Source organism: Mercenaria mercenaria, chromosome 5, assembly GCF_021730395.1.
Source record: "Mercenaria mercenaria strain notata chromosome 5, MADL_Memer_1, whole genome shotgun sequence".
Lineage (NCBI taxonomy): Eukaryota > Metazoa > Mollusca > Bivalvia > Venerida > Veneridae > Mercenaria > Mercenaria mercenaria.
The window spans coordinates 51678148-51705162 of record NC_069365.1 but is presented as its reverse complement, the minus strand read 5'-3'; the positions used below and the strand labels follow the sequence as shown (position 1 = coordinate 51705162).

The 27015-nt window shown below is 35.5% G+C and overlaps 1 protein-coding gene across 5 annotated transcripts; it reads left to right on the top strand.

The window, feature by feature from the left end:
- The first annotated feature begins 1390 nt into the window (after positions 1 to 1390).
- LOC128557039 (uncharacterized) lies at positions 1391 to 16306 on the top strand. Of its 5 annotated transcripts, XR_008370997.1 has the most exons (3): positions 4728 to 7476; positions 7700 to 10201; positions 14993 to 16306. XR_008370997.1 is itself a non-coding variant. In XM_053543522.1 (2 exons), the coding sequence occupies exon 2, from the start codon at positions 15018 to 15020 to the stop codon at positions 15606 to 15608; it is 591 nt and encodes a 196-aa protein (XP_053399497.1). In that variant the 5' UTR covers positions 12337 to 12785; positions 14993 to 15017; the 3' UTR covers positions 15609 to 16306. The 5 variants fall into 5 exon arrangements, 1 of the variants encoding a protein (XP_053399497.1); XR_008371000.1 differs by lacking the exons at positions 4728 to 7476; positions 7700 to 10201 and adding an exon at positions 1391 to 3818; XR_008370999.1 differs by lacking the exons at positions 4728 to 7476; positions 7700 to 10201 and adding an exon at positions 10209 to 12319.
- The last annotated feature ends 10709 nt before the right edge of the window (positions 16307 to 27015 follow it).

The window sequence follows — 27015 nt, the reverse complement described above, 5'->3', positions numbered from 1 at the left end:
TAATGTGAAGAGTGGGATTTATTTCTTAGAGGAAAAGTGGAGTTGATATATAAGATATATAGGACTGAAACTGTTATTCACATGTAAATATATTTTTTAATTAAACAAATAATCTGGAACTAGTACTTATAATGAAATTCTCAGGATATATAGCTGATACACTTAAGTTACAAACAGCCTACTAACATTCCAAAATTGCAGTCAAATTTTATATAATATATCCTAATGTTCCTTTGGTAAAGTTCTATCAAGGATAACAGTCCCGATTACTAAAAAATACTGGGCGACATCTGCTGGGCTTTAAAGTACTTGGAGGACACTTTGAAAATTATCTTCTTTGAAACTGTTCCATTTAAGAATCGATTTCACATAATATTCCGTTCTTATGACCTTCTGCTAAAATTATTTAATTGTCACCATTATTGCACAACCCCAAAGAAACATGTTTGAGCTGTGAAACTCAGTAAGCGATCTAAGACCATCATGACCATCTTGTTCTACAATTTAACCTAAAGACCTAGTTTTCAACATCATTTCATCTAGTTAAAACTTTTACCTAGATTTCATAGAAATAAATATTATGAAAAGACTTCTAATGAATAAATAGAAAATACTAAATTTTGAACAATGTTTTTATGTTTTTATCGATGATTTTACTTCGTGACTTAGTTTTTGACCTCGTGTAACCCACTAGATTTCATGGAGACAAACATTCGGTCTGTATCTAAAAGTCGCCAGTTGTTTGGTACACGCGTGTTTTTTCCCGTGTCTTTGTTGTGTGGTGTTTTACACTACTTATGCCTCGGGTTTACATATATAACAGGCCTTCTATAGTTCTAAACGTTTTCAAAATCCTCTATCATCGAGTATGAGTATATAAGAACAATAGAGATTCATCAATAACTGAAAATATACCCCAAAAATAAGGGAATCTCATTTTGGTGAGTATAAAATAACTTGCTGGGCTTTTTCTTAGTGCAAACAAAATATCTCCTTTGTCAAAACGTCACTGTAAATTCAACATCGCGATAAAAAAATATCTTCGTGATCTAAAGAAATACACTGATTATGGTGCTAAAGGTTTATTTCGTGCGGAGGGCGTAATCGGTAAAACATCACGTGCAGTCAATTCGACTGAACAAGTTGGGCAAAAATTTCAAAAGAACAAGATTACTGACTTAGTTACTCAGAGTCGAATATGGCTTTGTACCCTTTCCCCATGTTATTAACAAACGAGTGACCCAATTTCTATATTTAGTAATATATAACCTGCATCCACACTTCAAGCTGGTTTCCCACCACGTATGACAAAAGCAAAATGACTACATCTTTATAAATAGATAAAGATATTTGGGAAGCCAAAAATTGGAAATAAAATGACCCAGAAAGACTGGTGTACTGTATTTTATGCGATACACGTCGCCATTTATTACTTAAGAAATAATATATCTCATTTAGTGATTTGTCACTGAATAAATGATTGTTCGGCGTTCAGATGCGAAGGAATTAGTTTACGAGGGCGCAGCCAGACAGTGAATTGTTGAATAATAATTGACTGTTTTCAGCCTTCTTTGTTTAATAGGAAAATGAACCGGATCGTGTTAGAATAGGCGTTGTTTCATCAGTGGAGCTATTGGCATAGGTGGATGATCTGGCGTCCATCGCCCGTCGTCAACTGTTCGTCATCGTTATCAGTATATAACTCATACTTTCAGCCCAGTTTTAATGAAATTGGTTAAAATGTTTGTCTTTATTACATCTGGAACGAAATTAAAACTGTCATTTTGGGTCAAAAACTAACTCACTTGTCAAATTATAGAAAAACACTTCAGAGCTGATCTTTATGAAATCTGGTCAGATTACTTGCAACTACCCATTTTCACATTGGGTCAATTTGGGTGTAATAACTAAAATTTCTCCATTATTTCTATATGAAATCTGGTGAGAATGTTTATCTATATGACATCTAGGTCATTTAAATTCTGGGTCAAATGTGTCTAAAAGTAGATCACCATGCGCGTATCCAGAGTGGGGTGGGGGAAGGGTCCGGTGGTCTGGACCCCTCTGGAAAATCCTAAAAAAAAGGGAAGAAGAGAAGACGAAAAGATAATGTTTTTTTTTTCAAAAATGGCAACATTAGGACCGCATTCACAGTGTATGTGGCTGCTGCTACATACGACCCCGATATAATTCAGATTTATGTTGATTATCTCAAAGAAACTAAGAATTTTACCTTTAAGAAAACTTAATTTTATTACTTTTTCTCAAATTTAACTGGTTAGCTCACAAAAATGTGAAAATTAGGGGTATATTATATATAAAATTGCAGTGGAAAAGGTGTTCTTAAATGCTCTTAAAATGCCCCAGAATACAGGAAATGAAGCCCTGAATTTCAAAATTTTCCAGGGGCCCCCAATGATTTGTACCGAATATACCGGAAAATGCACATGACGAAATATTAATTGTACAGCACAAACTAGTGAATGCACAGCACAAACTAAAATATGTACTGGACAAACTAGTAAATATACATATCAAACTGCTTTATCTACATAACAAATTATGATTTGTACCGAATATATTGGCAAATGCACATGACCAACTATTAATTGTACAGCACAAACTAGTGAATGTACACCACAAACTGACGTATGTACAGGACAAACTAGCAAATGTACATAACAAACTGCTTTATCTACACAACAAATTATGATTTGTACAGAATATATTGGAAATGGCACATGACGAACTAATAATTATCACGCAAATGCAGTTTAGGCGTTCCATACGAAGGTCTGACATCGGTGTTTTCATTTGGTTTGGACATTTACGGATTCATTGAAAGTTGCAAGGATGAAAATTCTCATAGAGACGACAGTAAGTACGGAGAATTGAAAAAGGATTTCTCTGAAAAAATCGCTGCATTAACAAGTTCTATCTCAGCAAAAATTGATATGCAGGGTCATTCTGATAGATTGTTTGAAATAAGCAAATTCATAAATGCTTTACTGATTGGTATAGAAAATATCATTCAATCAAAAACGAAGGAAGCTAGAGATGAAAACATAAAAATATTTAAATACGGTTTCAAAGAACACTAAGCTGAAATACAACACATTGCCCGTTTACTGACAGCTACGATACCCGTTAGTGGCCTGTCGAAGCCAAGTCTCAAAGATGCGTTCGTTGAAATGGTCGACTGTAATCTAACAAGTCTGAAAGAATTTATGAAATATTACATGGATCTCGTATCAACCGCGTTTGCAATAGATTTAACGAATGAATGTTTCAACGTTGTCGGTTTGTCAAACCATACAAAGTCTTATTGGACAGATGAAGTGGAGATCCTTTTTGTAGAATTTGAATCGCAGAAAAACGTGTGTATCGCTCGCTTTCCTCAGCTTGTCAAAGACGACCTCGCAGGTGATGAGAATGCCACTGACCTTCAGAATAAAAACGCGCTTAGATATTCAGACAAACTGAATAGTGTCGTATATGTCGGCAGTGACACAGACGGAGAGATCAAATATTTGGAGAATTGAGGTAATATTTTCTCAAAAACAACAGCTAGAAAATTTGTATTGTTCGAAAAGAAATATGAAAATGATGAAACGCAACGGAAGTTCAGAATAACAGTACAAAATATTTTCCAACTGAACCTGACATCTTGAGGCTAGAAAGAAAAACTGAGGAGGACAACTGTGATACGGGAACAATTAGTAAAGCGATAGATGATATGTTTTATTTGCGTGGCTACACCCTGTCGTTCATGTTGATAATGGACGATAAGCCACAGAATCAGATAGCCACCGATCCAAGTAAGAATCTTCAGTTTTATCTTATCATACTTATACAATAAAATTGTAATGTAATTGATAATTATATCTAACTTTTCATGTCAATTGATTTAGAATGTTAGAGAAATAGAATAAAAACCAAATAACCACTGGTCACTTAACACGGTATAAATGAAAATGTTGCAGGCTCGGTTTTATTGGGCATGTTCATGGACGGTAGTGGGTATGCAATCTGCAGCCCACGCCCTTAGGCCCCGTGTTGAACAGAAACTTTACACATGTTACAAGTACAAAAATATAATATATAAAAAAAACACTGGCTATTTTAGTTTTCAAAATGATATTCCTTTTTTCTTAAACTTGTTTAAAACAAATGAAGTTTGTTTGATCACCATTTTTGCAGTCTTTCTATTTTTTTCTTCTATTTTATACTTTACTTTAAATAACTTTGTCTAGTCATAAATTTTAATATTATGTTGTCAATCAAAGGTTTTGTCAATTATACGAAAATAATCGCTTTTTTCTTTCCATACAAAATATATAGATAATGTAAATAAATGTATATATACATTAAGAATACGCAAACATCTGTTTCTTTCCATTTACTTCTTATGTTTTTCTTTTTAATTTTTTTTTTCATAAGACAGACAATAGTTCGATTGGCAAAGCTGAAGTATCTACAATTGATTTTTTATGAATATAAAAGTAGAGGATTGTTTGAACTTTACTCCTGATATCAATGAATTATTGACTGCGACCGACTGTAGTCACAACCATTGTGTTTTGACGTTGGTAATGATATTTGAAACCGTGATCGATAAAAAACTATTTTAGACACAAAATGTAATTGTAAGGACATTATATAAACCATTGTACAGTTTAAATGGAATACCAATAACTACCTGCAGAATCGAGTCTTGAAAAGAAACTTGATAAAACTGACGAAAAATTGAATAACGGCCAGCTCATTTATATCTTAATACGCAGAACATGAAATATATTTGGGAAACCTCTTTATGGGAGATCAGTTTTGATTATTAATCGACACACATTATATTTCTTCAAACATTACTACTTTAATTTTGTGTTTTGCCTATTAAAGAACAGAGTCACGATAATTTTATGCTCAGAAACAATCAAATCAGATGCGGTTGGTTTGAGATTTGTACCCGTAACTTGAACATTGTACTGTTTTACATAATCTACAATAAAATAACATTATAAGCAAAATTTAACTAGAAAAATATTTATTAATTTTCACAGTGATACAACGCATTCAGTATTTTCAACGTTTTGTGATATTGTTATAATTATACGTGCTAGGAGTAAGTTTCTTTCACTTGGAATGATGGGCCTCCGTGGCCGAGTGATTAAGGTCGCTGACTTCAAATCACTTGCCTCTCAACGTTGTGGAATCGAGCCTCACTTTGGGCGTTGAATTCTTCATGCGAGGAAGCCAAACTAATATTGACATACTTCACTGTCTACTTAAGGTTAAGAAGGTGTGATAATCGGAAAATTTGTGTCCGTTCTGTATCTCCTAAACGTCTTGAAGGATTTTCACGAAACTTTGGGCAAATAATCACCTCATCAAGACAAAGTACACAACTTATAAGTCAGCCATGTCGGCTCAAGCTTAAGGTCAAAGGGTCAAAGGTTTGAGCATTCTATTTTGTGATTTTCATGAAACTTAGGAAAAATGATTAACTCATCAAGACAATGTGCAAAACATATAAGTCAACCATGTTGGCTCATTGTCAAGGTGACTACTCAAGGTCAAAGGTTTAAGCCTTCCATTTTGTGTCCCCTCTGTTTCTCCTAAACCCCTTTGATTTTGAAATTCATTGATGTCGTCATACATGGACTATACAATATACTTAACAACGGCAATGCTTCCACCCAATACCATCAACTCTTTAACTTTCCATAATAGCGGCGGTGGATATAGCTGTCTTTTAGACTGCCTTATTCAAATATAATAAACTTATTTATCAATTTATTAAAAAAATCATAATGTTTAAGAAAGAATTTAGCAAGTTTTTATTTCAAGTTCTATATGGGACAAGCACAAATTCAAATTTGATTTTTTAGAAAAATGTGACAGTCTCTCATATTATATTCTATTTACTGTTTTCATTACGTATTTCAATTTTAATATATCTTTTAATATCTTTGATGGTAAAATTTAGATACGATATGACATAACTGTTTATTTGCGTATGTATGGCGCAAAATGGTATGTCGTCACGCTCCTGTCTCTATACACGCCAGGAACGGAAATGGTAATACGTCTTGCGGAATACTAATAGTTCCATTAGGGAATTATTCTGTACAGCTAAAAATTATCTCCGTGTGTGTAAATTAGTTAAGACAGTAATGACTGGTGACATTGCGCTTTTAAACATGTTTTAAGTAAAATATTTTATCAAGTTTGAAAGCGCTATTTGAAACTCAGTATAGACAAAAACACAATAATACGATTTTATCCTGCCAAATTATATTTCAATGCATGTATCTGATAAAAACATTTTCCCATTCCTTTTGTAAGTATTGTATATACATAATGGTATGATCACTTTCAACAGTATGAACTTTTTTATAATTATGATATTGGCAGATACTGTTTGTGAATACAAAGAAACTAAACCTGTTGTTTGTTATTATCATAATTAGTATCCTTTTTTAATAACAATCGTAATCATTATAATTATTCTTACTATTATTATTATCATTTTTCACTCAGAGAAGGAAAATTAATTTATTTACACACCTTCATGGCCTAGTGGGGCACCTGCACGGGCTAATTGCCCTATAATTAGACACTGTTACATAATTGCTGATAAGCAGATAAGGCTGGATTTGTTTATTGTTGGATTATTTGCGGGAAGGTTGTGGGGGGTGCACTGATACAGTAGTGGATTTAGGCCTTTAACTAAAATTAAAATTTACCTACTTTTAGCGTTTGTATATAAATAGTGTGTCCGCTTATTCGAAAGAAGCAAATACGCTAGTGTTTTACTGGTTGACATACAAAATATCATTGAGTCAAAAACAAAGAACGCTAGAGATGGAAACATAAAAAGATTTAAAGATGGCTTCAAGGAACACCAAGCTGATAAACAAGAAATTTCCTGTTTACTGATAGTGACAATACCTGTGTCCTATCGAAGCCTCTTGTAGACATGTTCGCTGAACAGGTCGGCTATAGCCTAAAAGTCTGCAGCAATTTGAAGACTATAACATGAATCTTACATCAAACGCTTAAGGTGGTGAGAGTGCCACTGATCTTTGGAGAAAACACGCACGTAGATATTCAGACAAACTAAATAGCATCGTATATGTGGACAGAAACACTGACTGTGACATCAAGTATTTGAAGCACAATGATTATATTGTCTTTAATACAAAATCTGCAAAACGAAAGATTGTATTTTTCGAAAGAAAAAATGAAACCATTTTAACATTCGTTCAAAACTCAACGAAAACTGAGGAAAGATGTTCAAAAGTATTTCTGACTTTACTCGTTATCTCAAGGCTAGTAAGCAAACTCAAGAAGGTAAACTGTGATACGGAACGATTGGTAAAATGATAGAAGCTATGTTCTTCCGGCGAGGCTACAACCTGTGGGTCAGGTTAATAATGAGCCATAAGCCACAGAATGAGATAGCCATTGATCCACGTAAGTCTATATTTCAGTTTTATGCTTGATCAAATACAGGGAAAAAATATTTTTCAGACACACTAGTGATAACATTCTCTTAAAGGTGCAATGTCGCCATTAAACAGTTCATTTTAAATATTCTATATGTAACATATTATAGTAATTACGGAGTACTCAACAATATGACCACGTTCTTGAATTTTGATAAAACTTATAATGTATTACTACATTATTTTAACAGGTTCCTGGACAACTTAGATTGTAGAATGTGGAAAAGATCTTGTAATAGCGGTTGAAGAATGGAAAGCAGAAAATACTTCTTATTCAGTTTATGAGACGATTATGATGAATAAGGCAGTCCCAAGTGGTGTTGCTATAGTAACTGTGCCTACAAATTTGATACTTTGTTTGTTCATTAGTTACGTTATAGAATTTATTTCATAAGATGTCCTCCCATTCTTTACTTTGCAATTAGTGATTTGTCAACTTTCTTTACATTGAACATATTCTTTTATTGATGAAAATAGCAAGATTCTCTTTACATACAGCACTGCTGGTGGAACTTGTTAAATTAAGCTTTATTGAAGAACCGAAACTGGATTCCTTTAATACCCGTAACTGTAATCCAATACATAGTTTACATAGTTCATGAAAATAATACACCTAATTTCTTTTTAACATGCTTACTTTAACACAAAACCAGTGAAAACTCTTTTGTTCATAATGTACGTGCAGGTGAAAGGTTAAATTTGCGGAGACAAAACTAGTATGTTGTAAGATACAAGTATTCTGCATTTACATGTGAATAAATAAGCACACAAAACATTATGTTATTGGTATGAATATATTTACATATAGGTATCTTACGGTGTTAGGGCGTAAATACTTTGGAACGTTAAGTACATTTTCGTGAGCAGTATAATTCTCTTTTCAACTCTATTATTTCAAACTGAACTGATATGAAGATTAAATGTATTAGTTTTTGATCCAGTTTTTACAGCGGTAAATATGTCCTTTTAATAGAAAATAAAAGCACGAAATGTTATCAAAATACACGTGTCTATTTTTAACTTTAAAATTTGTGACTTCTTGTGATATCGTAAAGAAAAAGGAGTTAATCTCAGAGTAGATAATATTGATATTAAACTGTCATCCTGAATATGTAAGCTTGTACATATTTCATAATATAGTACCTTTGGAGACATATGCCACTTTTTGTAATGCCAGAATCTAGTAATGTTAAAATATTAGTAAATTACTGGTAAATGAGAAATGGTTTGAATAGTTGGCATGCAAAATGAAATAACATGTCTGCCTTAGTAAGGTTTTCAATTTCATGTTTTCCCTCAGGTATGAAAAAAACCTGTCTTTCACAGGCAGACATGTAAGATCCTTATAATGATATGTCCATTTGTGTATATTTACGTTAAGGTATCCGATCCACAAATACGCAACTTCTATATAAATAAATATCAAATATTGATGATTGGCAAGCTGATACAAATTAGATATCATGTCTACCTAAAAAGAAAATATAAATTACATGACCGTGGTAAAAATATCTATAGAATTTTTATTATTTTGCCTTATATTTTTCAATGATGCTTCAACAGAAATCCAGCTATTACTGTGTATGATTTATCATTTCGAAGTCAAAAAACATGACTGTTATGAATTGTGATCATCCTTTTTACTAATTTTTGTTCAGCAGACACAACTCGTTCAAATGATACCAACCGTGGGGTCAACAGGTATCGAAATGTAATATACTTGTTGATCAAATACATTAATAGTTTACAATTTAAAGGCCGGGTGACTAGGTGCCCTCTAATTCATTACATTTGTATATAAATGTTTGTTATTATAATATACGCAAACATAAGTCACTATATCAAAAGATTAGATCTATCTTGTTTTTAAAGTCAGTGACAACGTATTACACAAATTTTACCACCGCTATAGAGGCTGAAATTAAGAAATGTTAGTAGGCGTGTGTTTGTCAGTTTATGTTATATTTTAAGGTTCTGTTATAGAGATAAATTGAAAGGTTCTGATTGCCATGTACTATAGCTTCAACTTTTAAATTAATGTAGACCTTTGTCTACGGTTCTTTATAAAATTAAAATCTTCAGGCAAGGACAACGTTAGTCAACCCCAAATTGGTATCTATTTTCATTTTTATGTGCATGAATACATTTATTTGACAATACCGTATTAAATAATATACATTTTCGACTTGTTCCGCTTTTCACTTTGATATTGAAACTTCATTCAAGTATATCGTTTGGTTGGAGTTACTGTTAAAAAGGCATATTAAAGAAAAGTAACAATCTGCATGTTATATTGGTTGTCTGCTTCTTATTGACTGTCACGGTTATGTGACACGCATTGAGAGAATGTGTAGGCTAAAGGTCACTAATACAAATCCTTCTTTGTTCCATATAAATACGACAATTTTAGGGATTATTTGCGTATCCTTATAGAATATCACTTTTTCCTACATCTGTGTTTCATGACTGTCATTTTAGTATAAAAAGAACTTGCCCAAAAGTATGCTTTGATCCTTGCCATCGTGATAGTGTAAGACTTCCTTGCTTAATATTGATTATCTGATATCTATAGTTTAAAATGTACGATATTTGATCAGTTATATGACGTAAATTATTCGTAGATTTAGGTAAACAAATAACAAATGGATTACCACAGTTAAGACACTTGTACGAGTGGAATTAACAAAAAAAATGTGAGTATATTTTTAACTTATTCAAGATTTGCTAGTGTTAAAGCGACAGTTCATAGTATAAATAGAGAACGATAACATTATCGGAAAAGTCTTTATAGGTAATTCAGTGTTTACTTCACGGTAAATAGGGTTTTCAATACGATTCAAAAACAGTACAACTATTTTGTCACGGATAATGGTTTCACTGCCTGATTCCCCGTTTCTCAATAATAACATTTAACAAGTTATTGTTACAAATACCGTGCGAGAGTAGTAGCACCTATATTTCGTAAATAATAATATAAGATATAATATACACGGCAAAGTATGTATTAGAAATCGGCCAATTACTAAAAATGCCTAGGGCGTCACTAGAGTAAATGTATAAGGTTAGATTGTTACATTGTGCATGTCCGTAAAATACATCTGGACCAATATGCACAACTCTAAATACATCCGAAGTAATGCCCTTTTACGTTCTGCTATAAATGACATTTCTTTCACCAAATGTTGATGTCAGAGGTATTGTTAGCAATCTTTCATTTGGATTTTACTGGAAAAATATCACTTGCAAATTTTCAGGTGTGCCAGCTGCAGGTTTATGCCAATATTATGTATTTTTCTTATTTTGTTTAATTAAACAAAGTGCTATTTTGCTCTATAAAGAAAATTCCATATCAGCTCGTAATTGCAAATTATGCGCACAAAATAATTACTTAAATAATATGATTATTTTCTCTTTTTTATATTATAACCATTCATACTGTATATGGCAATTTACTTTTCTCACAGCGAACATTACTGCAAATAACGGAACCGCTAAATTGACATTCGACATTTTTATGTTAAATGTTACATTCTTTTTACCATATTCGTACGAAGGTTTTTGTTTTTGTGAAACTTACGTACGAACTTCTTGAAATTTTCGTATGTTTTGCGAACGAAATCATCGTGCAAACTTCGTACGAAAAAGTTTCGTGAAATAGGCCCCAGGACGACACGGCAGTATAACATAAGGAAATGTCCTAAATCATTCAGTATATATTTGACATTTGGGAACGTGGTGCGTGTAAACACGTTTGATCCAGAAGCGCTAAATTTAATAAAAAAAGCGCGTGATTTCTTATCGATTTTAGTCAGTTCATGTATATACACGTTGATAAAAAATTAAATACTTCTGCATATTCTCATCAAGTGCTTGTGGCAAATACTGGGGTTTTTGTTGTTGTTTTTTTTTTTCAAGATTTATAGATCCAGTAAGTTATTTTTTTATCTTTCCAGCACTTTCTGTGAGAGGAAAAAAATACAAAAACGTTCTAAATGCAATACGGAAGAGCATTAGTGCCATGTGCGTTTCATTTATTAACTCAAAATTTCGAGATACTAACTCGAATTTTCGGGTTACTAACTCAAAATTTCGAGATATTTAACTCGAAATTTCGAGATATAAACTCGCAATTTGGACTTAGTAACTCAAAATTTCGAATAGCTTAATTTGAAATTTCGAGATACTAAGTTGAAATTTCGAGTACTGAGTTAATAACATCATATTTCGACTTCATTTCTTGGCCATATTGTCTCAAACTAGGTCGAAACCCTTCCAGACTTAAACATAGTTTAAATAGTGATATTTGATGACCAATGCTGCCCAGTAATCTTAATTACATGACACTGTAGAGCTACCTGATGGAGACATAAGGTACCGAATCTTGGCCAGGGCCTACATGTATACATCAACGTAAACTATTGTAGTTAGTAACTCGAAATTCCGAGATACGTAACTCGATATTTCGGCATAATAACTCGAATTTTCGACTTAGTAACTCGAAATTTCGAGATATGTAACTCGAAATTTCAAGATATTTTCGAGTCAGTAACTCAAAATTTCGAGTTAATAATAAATAACATACATCTGGCACTAATGCTTTTCCGTACTGCAAAGACGAATTACGGCAAAAATAAAAGTCATCCGTTCTAAATGTAGTACATTAGGATGTCAATACGGTACGTGACTGGTCACATGATACATCAGCACTAAAGAAACATGGACAGGTTAGACGAAAAATCAACGAAAACAGTATTTTTCAAGTTGTTGAAAAAATACTGATCTAAGGGACGCCTTCGTTGTAACTGAGACAAGTATGATTTTCTAATGTCCGCCATGTAATAAATGTATATATCATATGATCTCAGCTATTTGCATATGCAACAGCAGAACTGGCGGGATAGTGATACCGGAGGACGATCCAGATTTTCATCATCAAATAGAAGTAAACTGCAATTATTGATATTAAACAGAGCAATGTTTGAAGACGTTTAACAATCAACAGCCAGGCCTACGATTACTATATGTTCTAAACAGACAATGTACAATTTTGCAGTTTTGACCTGTATTCCATCCCCCATCCCAACAAAACAACAAGAGGGCCATGATGTTAACATAGTCGATGTCATCTACTCTCTCAGTTCTATCACACTATGAAGTTTGAAGGTTCTGGGTCAAATGATTCTCAACTTATTGATTGGAAAGTGGTTTCCATGTTCACGCATCTGTGACCTTTACCCTTGCTCAATTAATCAAAACACGAAAGGGGTCATCTACTCGGTAAGTCCTATCATCCTACGAATGTTGAAGGTTCCGGCTCAAATTGTTCTTAAGTTATTTATCAGAAACCGTTTTCCATGTTCTGGTCTCTGTGACATTGACCTTTAAACAAGTGACAAAAGAAATTAATAGGGGACATTTTCTCTTCATGTCCAATCCTCCTAAGTTTCAACAATTTTGGTCAAGTGATTCTCAAGTTATTGATCAGAAATTGTTTCCATGTCCAGGCCTCTGTGACCTTGACTTTTGATCTAGTAACCCTAAAAATATTCGGGGTCATCCCTGAGTTTTATAACCTTATGAACTTTGACAGTTCTAAGTCAAATGCTTCTCCGGATATTGATCGAAAATAAAGTGTGACGGACGGATGGCCCCTGTGACCTTAACCTTTGATGGAGTGACCCGAAAAAAGAGTAGGGACCAACTACTTTGTAAGTATCATCCTATGAAGTTTGAAGGTTCTAGGTCAGATGGTTCTCAAGTTACTCATTGTAAATCGATTTTCATGGTCTGCTCCCTGTGACCTTGACCTTTGAAGGGGTTACCCCTAAAATAATAAGACGATCTACTCTGCATGTCCAATCATCAAATCAAGTTTCAATATTCTGATTCAAGTGGTTCTAAAGTTATTGAATCAGCATTGGTTTTCCATGTTCCGGTCCCTGTTATCTTGACCTCTAACAGAGTGACTCAAAAATCATAAGGCATCGTCTACTCTGCGTGTCCAATACTTCTATGAAGTTTTAAGATTCTGGGTTAATGTTATTAAGTTATTGATCGGAAATGTTTTTTTCATGTTCAGGCCCATGTGACCTTGACATTTGATGGAGTGACAAAAAAACAAAACAATAGGGGCCGTCTACTCCATAACCCTTGCAACCCTATGGAGTTGAATTTTTCAGGTCAAATGATTCTCAAGTTACTCAATGGACATGGATTCCCTATGACCATGACCTTTAACATAGTGACCTCAAATCAAAATGAGTCATCTACTCTGCGTATCCAATAATTCTATGAAGCTTCAAGATTCTTGGTCAAGTTTTTCTCAAGTTATTGATCGGAAATGGCTTTTTGTTCAGGCACCTGTGACCTTGACTTTTCATGGGGTGACCCAAGAGTGGGGCTATATTTGGCTCTGGGAGGGGGAAATTTGAATAATCTTGGTAGAGGACCATTAGTTGATGCTACATACAAAGTATCAAAGCCCTAGGCCATGTGGTTTGGACAAGAGGATTTTCTAAGTTTCCGCAAACCATGTGACCCCCAGGGTGGGGCCATATTTCATCCAAGGGGAATAATTTGAAAAATTTTGGTAGAGGACCACTAGATGATGCTGCATGCCAAATATCAAGGCCCTAGGCCATGTGGTTTTATACAAGAAGATGTTTAAAGTTTTTCCCCTGTATAAGGAAGGCTATATAAACAATGTGACCCATAGGGTGGAGCCATATTTGATCCCAGGTAAATACTAGTAATTTGAATTATCTTAGTAGATGATCACTAAATGGTGCTACATAACAAATATCATTGTCCTTGGTCTTTTAGTGTTGGAAAAGAAGATTTTCAATGTTTTCCTTATGTAAGTCTATATAAACCACGTGACTCCAAGAGCGGGGACATATCTGACTCTAGGGGATAATTTGAACAACCTTGGTAGAGGACCACTAGATGATGCTAGATACCAAAAATCAAAGCTTTAGGACCTGTGATTTTGGACAAGAAGGATTTTTTTCCTTTTGGTTGCCCTGGCCACCAGCGATCTGTATGGAATTAAATTCTATGAACAATTCTTAAAGAATACCATCTCAGAAACATTATTTTGCAGTTGGCCTGGTTATTTCGGAGGAGATGTTGTTTAAAGGAAAGTAAAGACGGATGACGGTCGGACGGACGTACGCCGGACAGACTGATCACAAAAGGTGACCCTGAGAACTTTGTGCTCTGGTGAGCTAACATACTTTCATAAAACAGAACTATTCAAAGAAAACATCCAGCCACAAATAATCGTATTCATTTCTTCAAATGTAAGTTAATCTATTCAACAATAGTAGCTTGCATAATTTATGCCTGATTCCAACCATATGCTACTTTCTAAAATAGTCCCGAATGACTCAAAAATTTCTAAATTTTACATTCAAAGAGCTTCATTACAATAACTTAAATATAAGCAAATGTACGGATTTCAATCTATTGTCTTTTTTATTCAGAATCTGTGGCATATGCTTCAGAGAAATGGTCCTTAAGACGTTTCACGAGCTACTGAAAGGCGAGAGAGGATATGCCTTGTATTTAGCAGATATTTCACAGATGTCTATTCGCGAAGCAACGAAAACGTTAGTTGAAACCGTGAATGAAATTTTAAATGAATTTGAGGATAAAACGGATTACATAGTTTCAAAGTTCGTCATTGGCAAAACATATGCACCGCAAGTGCAAGAGGAAAATGAAACATATCAGGATTCCAATGTAAGCACTTGGAATGACGAAGGTGTGATATCAAGATGGAATACAAAGTATAAAAATGCGGGGTTCAACGGAATGCTTGTACTATGTGGGATCACATGTCAAACAGTCAAAGAAATGATTAGATATGAGGCTTCCAATGATTCTGATTCGGAAATTGTGAGCGATAGCGATAGCGATGACGATGACGACTGCGAGTTATCAAACCAACAGGATTATACCCTAGCTCTAGAACAGCGACTAATTCATCATTTTGCATACGTCAAACACGACCACAGATTGGGAAACGAGACATTATGTACAGGAAGACGTGGCCCACGAGATGCGGCCGGCGTCGTTTACCTTGTGTATAAATTTTAACAAGCGGAAGAGTAATCGAAATTGGCAAATCGATATTGCCTAACCTGCAAAATACTACACAAAGCTAATTTTATTGTTCTCTTATCAACTATCTTAATTAATACACTCATGTAATGTCAGGATTTGAAAGCAACGATGTGCACGAATCAACAGGCCGATATGTTTGCTATGGGGGCGTGGGCAGTGTTGCATTTTCCATTACTGCTCATGAACAGACTCAATCAAACCGAGTCTGCAATTTTTACTGTTTGCCTTGTTCTCGGTGCTTCCGAGGGATCTACTTTCTAGATTTTATTTATATTTATTTACATTAATTTGAAAGCAAACAGACAAAACTTAAACTTATCATATGGGCAATTTACACAATTGTCTAAATATAAACAGTTATTTGTTGACAATTTTAAGGAGTTCACTGAAGAGTATTTTGTTACTTTATTCATGTAAGCATGGATATATTCTACATTGTTAAAATGACAAAATTTAGTTTGATTAAACTAAAAAGGCATGTCCTATTGTCATGTTTACTGCAATACCACTTACAGTGTCGGAGAGAATGTTCATGCAATTCTACATCTAAATATGATGCTGTGATTGTATTCAAGACAAATCAAAATATACTTTCTTCATTTAATTCTTTCCATTGTATTATTTTATATATATCAATTTGCTGTGAATGAATTAAGACCAGTCAAAATGTACATTCTTCATTTAATTCTTTCCATTGTATTATTTTACATGTTTTAATTTGCTGTGAATGTATTCAAGACCAGTCGAAATGTACTTTCTTCATTTAATTCTTCTCATTGTATTATTTTACATATATTAATTTGCTGTGAATGTATTCATGACCAGTCAAAATGTACTTTCTTCATTTAATTCTTTCCATTGTATTATTTTACAAAACATTGGTATGGCATTGACACATGGAAGTCAAATTACAACAGACGTGTAATGCCATTGCTGCTGTGACCGAGGTTCTAGTTTCTATTGTGTTGGGTAATTGTGGCTGATAAGGTAAATGTCTCATAAATTACAATGAGAATATTCAAATATGCAAAACTTGTATTTTTAATAACTCAGGATGTAAATAACTTGTGGTTAAATTGGGACTGATAAGGTTTGGATCTTAAAAGGAATGTTTTACTAATTTGCGATACCTAAATATGTAAAATGTTGTTGGATTTAACGTCGCACCGACACATGATAGGTCATATGGCGACTTTCCAGCTTTAATGGTGGAGGAAGACCACAGGTGCCCCTCCGTGCATTATTTCGTCACGAGCGGGCACCTGGGTAGAACCACCGACCTTCCGTAAGCCAGCTGGATGGCTTCCTCACATGAAGAATTCAACGTCCCGAGTGAGGCTCGAACCCACATCGATAAAGGGCAAGTGATTTGAAGTCAGCGACCTTAACCACTCGGCCACGGAGGCCCCTTGTAATATATTGACACAAGATCAAGACAGTCATAAAGTCACGAAAAACAACAACTTTTAAACCAATGCGATGAAGGACGAACCTACTACCAACAAATTTGATCATCCTAACATAAATAACCTTTATATGTATGCTTCTTAGAATTTTGAATTATCACGAAAGATTATTCGTATCAGTAAGGCAGCGTTATTTTTCTATCCCCAAAGATATATTTCAGAACGATATCCGCTACGCTTCTGTAATTCCATTATGCGACAGTTTACATAACACAGATTTCAACTTTAGGTAACACCCACTGGCACCAGACCAGAAAGAAAATGCCTCTGTACACGCTATACCCTTCCCGTAAGTATAATATAAAAACCATGGACATGAAAAGAAAAATACGCTTACCAGTTTCAATCGTGCATTTCTCACCTAAAACGTGCAGTTCGGTAAATGTATACTATGGATATTGAACAAGTGGTAATTTATCTTCCATTGTGTACCGGTCATATTTCCTCAATATTTCTTATCTTAGAGAAACAATGCGTAGCTTATAGTTTCGTCAACGTTACAGAAAAAAACTTTGATGAACTTCCCTGGTGAACTTCCGGTCTAGATTACAAAAATATTCTGATTTGTTGATGTGAAAATGTAGGTCAGTTAACTTCACGTGTTCGCTTAAATATGTATATGTAGCATAAACGTGCAATGTGAATAAAATAAACAAAACAGATGTATACCAATGTATGACTTCAAATTCAAAATAATATTTAGGATGAATTTCATTCATCATTTTGAGTTATATTGTAAAAGTGTGAATGTTTTTCTTTGTTTACATTTGGCCTAAAATGTGCATACTGCTGTGACCTCTAGACCGGATGTTCATTAAGGAAGTTCACGCAAGTTTTTTCTGTAACAATGACGAAAGCATAAAATATGTGGAGTATCTATGCAATATGAAATATTGAGACAATGTGACTGGTGCACGATGGAAAATAAATTACCGCTTGTTCAATATGCTTGGTACCTATTCATCGAACTGCGCGTTTTAGGTGAGAAATGTACGCTTGAAATGGGCTGGTGTATTTTCCCGTTCCCAAGGTTCTTATAGTATATCTTGGAGTAGGGTATAACATGTACAGTTGCATTTTCTTTCTGTTCTGGTGCCAGTGGTAACACCGTTTGAGGCCTACATTTGTAGTATTTCCCCATCAATGTTAAACAAAACCTGGCAGCCTATCAACAGATTCTTCTTCTTCTTCCGTTAATATGCAAGTCCCACTCTGGAGCATCGTCGCATATGAAGACTATGTACAAGGTCGTTATGATGAGCAAACAGTGAAAGATAAAAGCGATAAAAGATGATAAAAACCCTGTATGGCTCTATTTGCGATGGACGACAAGCCCGACCTTGAAGACGTCCAAGGTTTGGGCTGTGGCGACTTGCTGCGGCAGCTGGTTCCACAGACGGATGCCAGCTGGGAAGAAGGAGTGTTGGTATCCTGCTGTCCGGCAGAATTGCAGCATGTATTTCATTGTTCGACCGGATTGTAAGTGCCGATGGGTGAAGGTACTGTCCACCAGGGATGTCTATGAGGCCATGGATGATCCTGTACATCATCACCAGTCTGTTACTGGTTCTTCTCTGCTGTAGAGAGTCCCAGCCTAGACTACCTATCATCTGGCTGGTGCTGCTGGTGGTTTTGTAGTCACCCATCACGAATCTGGCTGCTCTTCGCTGGACTGCCTCCGGCTGCTGGATGTTCCTGCTGGTGCGGGGGTCCCATGCGGTTGAGGCGTATTCAATGATGGGTCTGACCAAACTGGTGCAGCATTGGGCATTTGTTCCCTTTGGGCATCTGGATACGTTCCGTAGGAGAAAACCAAGTGTGTTGTTGGCTTTCTTGGTCTTGTCTCTGATTGGGTTACGTTTCCTAGTAATCCTGACAACTTCACACTTGGAGGGGTTGAATGACATTTGCCAGTCCTTCTCCCACTGTTGCAGACGTTCAAGCTCATCCTGTGGTGCAGAAGCATCCTGCTCTGTGCGGATTTTTATGTATAAGAGACTGTCGTCTGCAAAAGGCAGGTCGTTGATGACACTTTCTGTGGTAGGTCGTTGATGTATAGAAGGAATAGCATAGGACCAAGGACAGTACCTTGTGGGGCACCGGAAGTGTGATGAATGTCCCTCGACAATGACCTTTTGACTGCGGATGGAGAGAAAACTCTGAATCCACTTGTAGGTGTTCCCGTTGATACCGTAGTGGTCGAGTTTCAATAGGAATCACTTGTGAGGTACCTTGTCGAAGGCCTTGGAGAAGTCCAGGACGATCGCATCTATTTGTTCTCCTTCATCAAGTCCAGCATCGAGGTCCTGGATTGTTAAGATAAACTGACTATCACATGACCTTTTCTTCCGGAAACCATGTTGGCTGTCAGACAGGATGTCGTGTACTTCAAGGTGCTGCATGACTTGGCTGTGGATGATGTGCTCCATCACTTTGCAGCATACTGAAGTGAGAGATATGGGCCTGTAGTTGGCAGGGGAGCTCTTGACGCCTTTCTTAAAGATGGATGTGACGAGAGCTTGTTTCCAGTCGTCTGGGACTGTACCCTGTTGCAAGGAGGCCTGGAACACGAGAGTAAAAGCTGGGGATATTTCCACTGCACACTCTTTGGGAAAACACGATGGGATAGCATCTGGTCCCTGGGCCTTGTGTTGGTTGAGATCTCGAAGCAACTTCAAGACACCGTTATGGCTAATGCTGAATGCGTTCATCTTTGGCGATGAGTTGCTAGACATTGAGGGCAAGGTAGACAGGTCTTCCTTGGTGAAGGCGTTGCTGAACAGGTCGTTCAAAATGATTTCCGCATCGCTGTGGGAGAGACCATCTTTCTTCAGTAGAGAGACACCGCTGCTGTCCCATCTTTTGCCGTTGATGAACGGAAACAACTTCTTCGGGTTTCTGTCAGTTTCAGGTGTGACCATGTCATTCACATACCTGTAGTATGCCCGTTTTGACTCATATTTGGTGTCCTTTTGGAATTGCCTGAAGTTCTTCATGTCTTGTTCGTCTCCGCTCCGCTTGGCTCTTCGATAGGCCCTTTCCTTCTTCCTAGATAGACGCTTGATGTTGCGTGATTCAGGGTATGTGGTGGCGGGATGTGTGTGTGGGGGTGTGTGCATGCGTGCGTGCGTGTGTGCGTGCGTGCGTGCATGTGTGTGTGTGTGTGTGTTTGTGTTCGAGTTTGACGTCTTTTTCAGCAATTTTTCAGTCATATAAACGACGGTGTCTACTTGTAGCAGTGAGCACAATGCCCAACTTTTAAGTGCTGCCTCACTGTAATATCACGCCGTAAACACGTGGCATGATTCCCCACCCAGTCACATTATACAGACACCAAGCTGACCAGCCCTAGCACTATCCTCTTAATGCTGAGCGCAAAGCGAGAAAGCTACTAGTACCATTTTTACGTCTTTGGTATGACGCGGCCGGTGATCGAGCCCACGACCTCCCGCACTCGAAGCGGACGCTCTACCACTAGGCTACCGAGGCGGTTGGTGGCGGGATGAGGACATCTTTGAAGGACGTTGGAGTCTATGACTTCTTGGCAGAAGGTGTTGTACATACTCCAGAGTCCGTTAATGTTGCTGTCAGGTGTGTTCCCCAGTGTGAAGTTGTCGGAAAAAGCTTGGGCTTGTGAGTTAATGTCGTCAATACTAGCTCGTTTCCAGAGTTGGATTTTCCTCCGCGGATGTTTCTTTCTTGGCGCTAGGACTTTGTCTTCTACGATGCCATGGTCGCTGACTCCAGGCATTGGTTTACATTAATAGACTAGGGATGGTCTGTTGGTTAGGAAGATGTCTAGTGTGTTGTAACTACGTTTGGGAATTTGACCACCTGTCTAAATTGGTATCATACATGGTGTCGAGTAGGAGTTGGTTGATTTGCTGTTTCTAGTTTGAACCAGAAATCGTATTCTTGTCCCAGTCTATATCGGGGAGGTTAGCATAATACCCTCCGTAATACCGTCTTACTTTACGAAGAAGACATATTTTACAAAGGAGCCATCACTCCACCAAATATTATTGATTTCTATTATTTTACATGCTGCGCAGGTATTTAGATCTAAAAGCATCACTCCATCTAAGCACTGAACTGCCTCATAATCAAATGTCTCTTATCCAATGTATGAAAATACATTGAGGTTGAACGAAAATTAAATTACAATTTGACAGGCATTGTACAATGACGTGTTTAAGACAGATCAGTGACACAAGATAGTAAGATAATAATTGCCTCTGGCATGTATCACTCGATACAAGGGGATTATTGACAACTGTCAAAATTGTACTTTATGATGCCTCCATCAAGTTTGAGTTTAATTTCCAACCTACTCAATAAAAATTTCAATGTAGCCCGGCGGGCGGGCATGCTCTGAAAAAAATTAAGTAGCCCGACAGAATTTTCTAGAAGCCCCCGGGGTCCAGACATCGGATTTCTAAAACCCTGATTCTAACCAATATCGAACTTGACCTGTATTTGTCACCAAAAATGAATTGAATCCAAGTTATCGACAGTTTACAATGTTTTATGTCGCAAAGGGCCATAATTCTGTCCAAAATGTTGTTTTGTAACTAAAGTGGAAGTTGGATTGCATTTTATGATCAAATAGCTGTGTATTTAAAATAAATTCAATCCAATAATTCCTTCTAGTATAATTGAATGGACAACCAAATTTTAATTAAAAAGGAGACCATAACATCCCCTTCTATTGGTGGATTGTCACCGAAGTCGAATTTGGTCTGCATTTCATAATTATATACGTGTCAATCAAAGTGAATTAAATCCATTCATTCTTTCAAAAGTTATCGAAGGACGCAGACATTCAGCAAAGTTTAAGAATAAAATGGGCCATAACTAGCCAAAAATGTGTGTATTAAAACCGAAAACGAACTAAGTCTGCATTTCAATGGCATGTCCCTGTCTAATAAAAGTGAATTCAATCCATTCATCCTTCTAAGAAGTATCAAATAGACATCGATATTTTGCTGTATGCTTAGTCGAAAATGGACTTCGCCACAAAGTGATTGTAACGGAAATAAACTAAGCCTGCATTTTAAGAGTTATTAAGCGGACATGGACATTCTGCTGAAAGTCGAAAAGGCGCCATAACTCTTGCAAAAAATAAGTGGATTTAATTTGAATCATCCTTAATCTGTATTACCCGTGTACCAAAATGAGCTCACCACACTTGCAAGAGTATCGCAGTTTTACGAACGCAAGGACGGACGCATCGACATGGTGACTCCATCATTAACTTCGTTTACAGGGATATAACAGATATGAAACTGTGATATAGAGGATATTTGTTTGTTCTGAGTGAATATGGAATATATCTCACTGAAAAGTGAGAAAGTTTCAAATATTTTCACGAGCGCGTAGCGCGAGTGAAAATGTGAACATTTTCTCACTTCGAGGTGAGATATATTCAATATTCACGAAACACAAAAAAAATTCTTTTTATTTTATGCTCAATTACGTTGAAATGTGCATTTTGCAACAATTTTTAATCTCAGCGTGGGAAACAGACGCGCGTAAACAGACATGGCGTCAGACGTGTTGTGACATTAGAAAGACGCACACAACATAATGTTCCATTTTTTTCCTGTATAACGTTATGAAATTCTCATTTAGTAAAATAATTTGAATCGAGAAATATACTACAAAGAACAAAGTGCGACCACAATTTTCATCCTGTTTTAAGCAAATAATTTAAAATTCATACACAATGTATTAGGGGGGAGCTATATCTCTCACAGTGTGAAAATATAGATTTCATATTTTCACAGTGTGAGTGATGAGATATAAAAATATTTAACTGATAGAATACAGTATTTCATTTCTTAGCATAAAATAAAACACAGTATTTCATCAGTTAGCATGAAATAAATGTATGTACTGTTTTAAAAACAGAAATTAAATATCAAGGTTTTGTGACCATTGCTAAAAACCTTTTTAAATAAAATTACATGAAAATCTAATAAAATAACTGTCAGGCAATGTTTCGGAATTTTACACTGTATTTTGAAAATATCAACTAGTATTTCCACAAGTATAATAAGACTAGATGCCCACGGGCAACATGTCGAGCCCGCCAGCTGTCAAAAGTACTGGGAGTTGCACATGACACTCCTTGTCTCATTGAGGCAAACATTTATGCCAAATAAAAAAGAGCTTGCAAAAAGTTACAATAGAAGTTATTTAAAGTAACAACAAAGAGACGTAAATCTTAAAAAAAAATCTAAGTCCACACAAAAATCCTCACCAGTAGGGATAGGTCAAAATACACCTGAAAATTGGATGTAACATGCATGTTGTACTACAGAAAAGTGGTCTTGACTTTTCCCTACGACCAGTAATAAAATAGTTACGAATATAAGCTATTTATAGTAACAACAAAGGGAAGTAATTCTAAAATCTTGCGCATGAAACTCCATCTTATAATGATGAACAATTGTGCCAAGTTACATCAAAATCCCTCTATGCATCAAAAAGAAATGCTCCAGACAAAGTCATTCTTGTATCTGACTTTTGACCTCTAAGTGTGACCTTGACCTTAGACCTAGGGACTGATTCTTGCGCATGACACTTCGTCTCATGGTCGTAAACATTTGTGCCAAGTTACATCAAAATCAAGAAGAAATGCTCCAGACAAAGTTTCATTTCACAATTCTTCATTTCAATCAAAGGTTTCATCCTTACAATCATCGACATCAATCTGAAGAAGAAAACAACATTATTTATTATTATATGTTCTAAAAATAACCTGAATTCCATTGGCCGAAACAGCTCATCATCTTTCAAAATATATTTCATGTTTAATGGTTAGTGGGTTTTCCCCATTAAACATGACTTTCTGAAAAAAGATTGGAAGTTTCACACACTAATTGTTACTTTCAAAAACACTAAATAAGTTGCAACAAATATTTGTTACTTATTCTTAAATCTGAACCGATATAATTAAACAGTAACTGACTCTTGAGCCATTGCATATGATGTGATATTCACCGGGAGGGCAATATTGATCTCTTCCGGTGAATATCGGCTATCGCCTCGATCAATATTGCCCTCTTCCGGTGAAAATTACATCATATCCAATAGTCCAAGAGTCAATGATTGTATACTATTCTACTGGCCGATATTTATTGAGCAAATTATAGATTTAGATGATATTTTACTTTCATGTATTATAAACAATACTCTAAAAGTCTTTTCTTAATTTCATTGAAATAACATCACAGTATCACTTCTAAATTATGCAAAAAGCACACATTTAAATTCTTCATACACGTATTTTTTCAACAGCGCGAATGAAACAATAGAATATCAATATAATGTCTAAACTGCAGCATTATTTCCACATTATAAAACAATACCAGAGTTTCAAAATCTGAAGTTAAAATGCATCAATATTTCTGTCCCCGAGCGAGGTGTATACTCTTCCTGACGATTTTATAAAAGGCACTGTATTTAAAATCATTCGTTCATTTTGCGAAGTTGGCACTTACTTGCGGAGAATAGGTTAGTATTGGTACAGAATTGAGGAGCCCGCCCGCTTAGCTCAGTAGGTAACAGCGTTGGTCTATGGCTCGCGGGGTCGCGAGTTCGATCCTCGGGCGGGGCGTATGTTCTCTGTGACTATTTGATAAACGACATTGTGTCTGAAATCATTAGCCCTCCACCTCTGATTCATGTGGGGAAGTTGGCAGTTACTTGTGGAGAACAGGTTTGTACTGGTACAGAATCCAGGAACACTGGTTAGGTTAACTGCCCGCCGTTACATGACTGAAATACTGTTGAAAAACGGCGTTAAACCCAAAACAAACAAACAGAATTGAGGGACATTCGTTAGATTAACTGCCCGCCGTTACTTAGCTGAAATACTGTTAAAAAGCGGTGCTAAATCTCTCACGACAAATGAAACGGCTTGAAACCTTCCACTTATTTTTACAGAATGGCCTGAACAATAGTTTTACATGAGATATTAATTAAAAGTACCGGCGAGTTTTCACATACCTGTTATTTGCCCTTCTGCATCAACCTGACATTGAAACAGAAAAGTATAGTATACTATCTGCCAATATGGTATAAATATTACTATAAAGAAAAAAAAAACAAGAAATAAAATGCGAATGTGTATAGGTACGTCAGAAAGTCAAACAAAACATGCTGCTTATGAAAGTGCTGAACTAAAAAGTGTTTTTCTTGTGTTTTTGTGGTGGAAAACGATTTAACATTTATTCTAATATGACTAACAATGCTTTAATCATCACAACGATATTATGTTGACGTCACGTCAACGTGATATTTAGCGCCATGTACGCATCACGAAATAGCGCTTTCAACTTTCATGAAATATTTTACTTAATACATGTAACATGTTTTAAACGAAATGCCATATCGCACAAATGTGTTGGTTAATTTACACACATACTGAGTTAGTTATTCGCTTTGCTGAATAATTCACAATAGTTTTCGCCCAAACTGAACTCTGCCGCAAGACGTATTACCATTTCCAGTCCTGGCGTGAATAAACAAAGACCTACTATTGGCGCCGTGCTTGCGCGAAGAAACAGTTCCATCATATTTGATATAAATTTTACAATAAAGAACATATTAGAATCGAAATAATCTACAGGAAAACAGTGCGCCCTTGTGAAATTATTACGCCCGACGTAAAACCGCCCATCGTTTATAAATAGTGTTAAAACACTGTTTTGCTATGAATTATTTCTTAATTATGTTGTTACTATAATGTTATTAGAAAAGTCAGTGCAGAAATAACCACTAGAAATGTTAAAATAAGCCTTTCCCATGTAGAGAATGGAATTTTTTTTCTAATGCTTACCAGGCTTCGTCCGTCTGATCAAAGCAGTCCTGAATTCCGTCACAAACCCGTGAATTCGGAATACATTTGCCGTTATCACAACTTGTAGAGCCAGGCCCGCAGCCGTAAGGGTAGTGTGACGTCGCTGGTGATAATAAATGAAATAATGTTCTATAAGAAAGAATCTGTACATTTATTTGGAATATATAGAATATTGTTTTGCAGCAATTGCTGATCATTTAGAAATCAAAATGACTTTAAAATTGATGCCGTCGTGTAACATTGTCTTGCAAATTTCTTTACCGTGTCTTTGCATATCAGAAGAAATGAAACTTTTGTGAAACATTTGATAAATACTTTCATAAAATTCGTAGAACTATTAGATAAATACTTTTTGACAAAATTCATTTGAACATGGGATAAACATTTGTGACAAAATTCATAGAGAGACTTTGGATAAATAATTTAAAAAATCATAGACTTCGGATAAATGTTTTTGTCAGAAATCATAGAAACATTGGGATAAACATAAAAAAATTCATAGAAATTTGGGCTAAAGTTTTTTGGACAAAATTCATAGAAACATTGGATAAACTTTTGTGGCAAAATTCATAGAGACTTTGGATAAATATCTTTTAAAAATTCATAGAAACTTTGGATAAGTGTTTTTGATCGAATTCATAGAAACATTGGTTGGATAAACATTTTTTTTTTTAAAAAATTCATAGAAACTTTGGATAAATGTTTTCAACAAAATTCATAGAGACTTTGGATAAATATTGTTTGTAAAATTTATAGAAAATTTGGATAAATATTTTTGATAGAATTCATAAAAACATTGTTTGGAGAAACTGGATAAATATTTTTGACAAAATTCATAGAAACACCGGATAAACTTTCTTAAGAATATTCACAGAAACATTTGATAGATGGTTTTGACAAAATTAATAGAAACATTGGATAAACACTTTTTGACAAAAAAAATCATAGAAAATAAAACTGGATAAACAATTTTAACAAAATTAATAGAAACATTGGATAGTTATTTTTAACGAAATTCATAGAAACATTGGATAAACATTTTTGACAA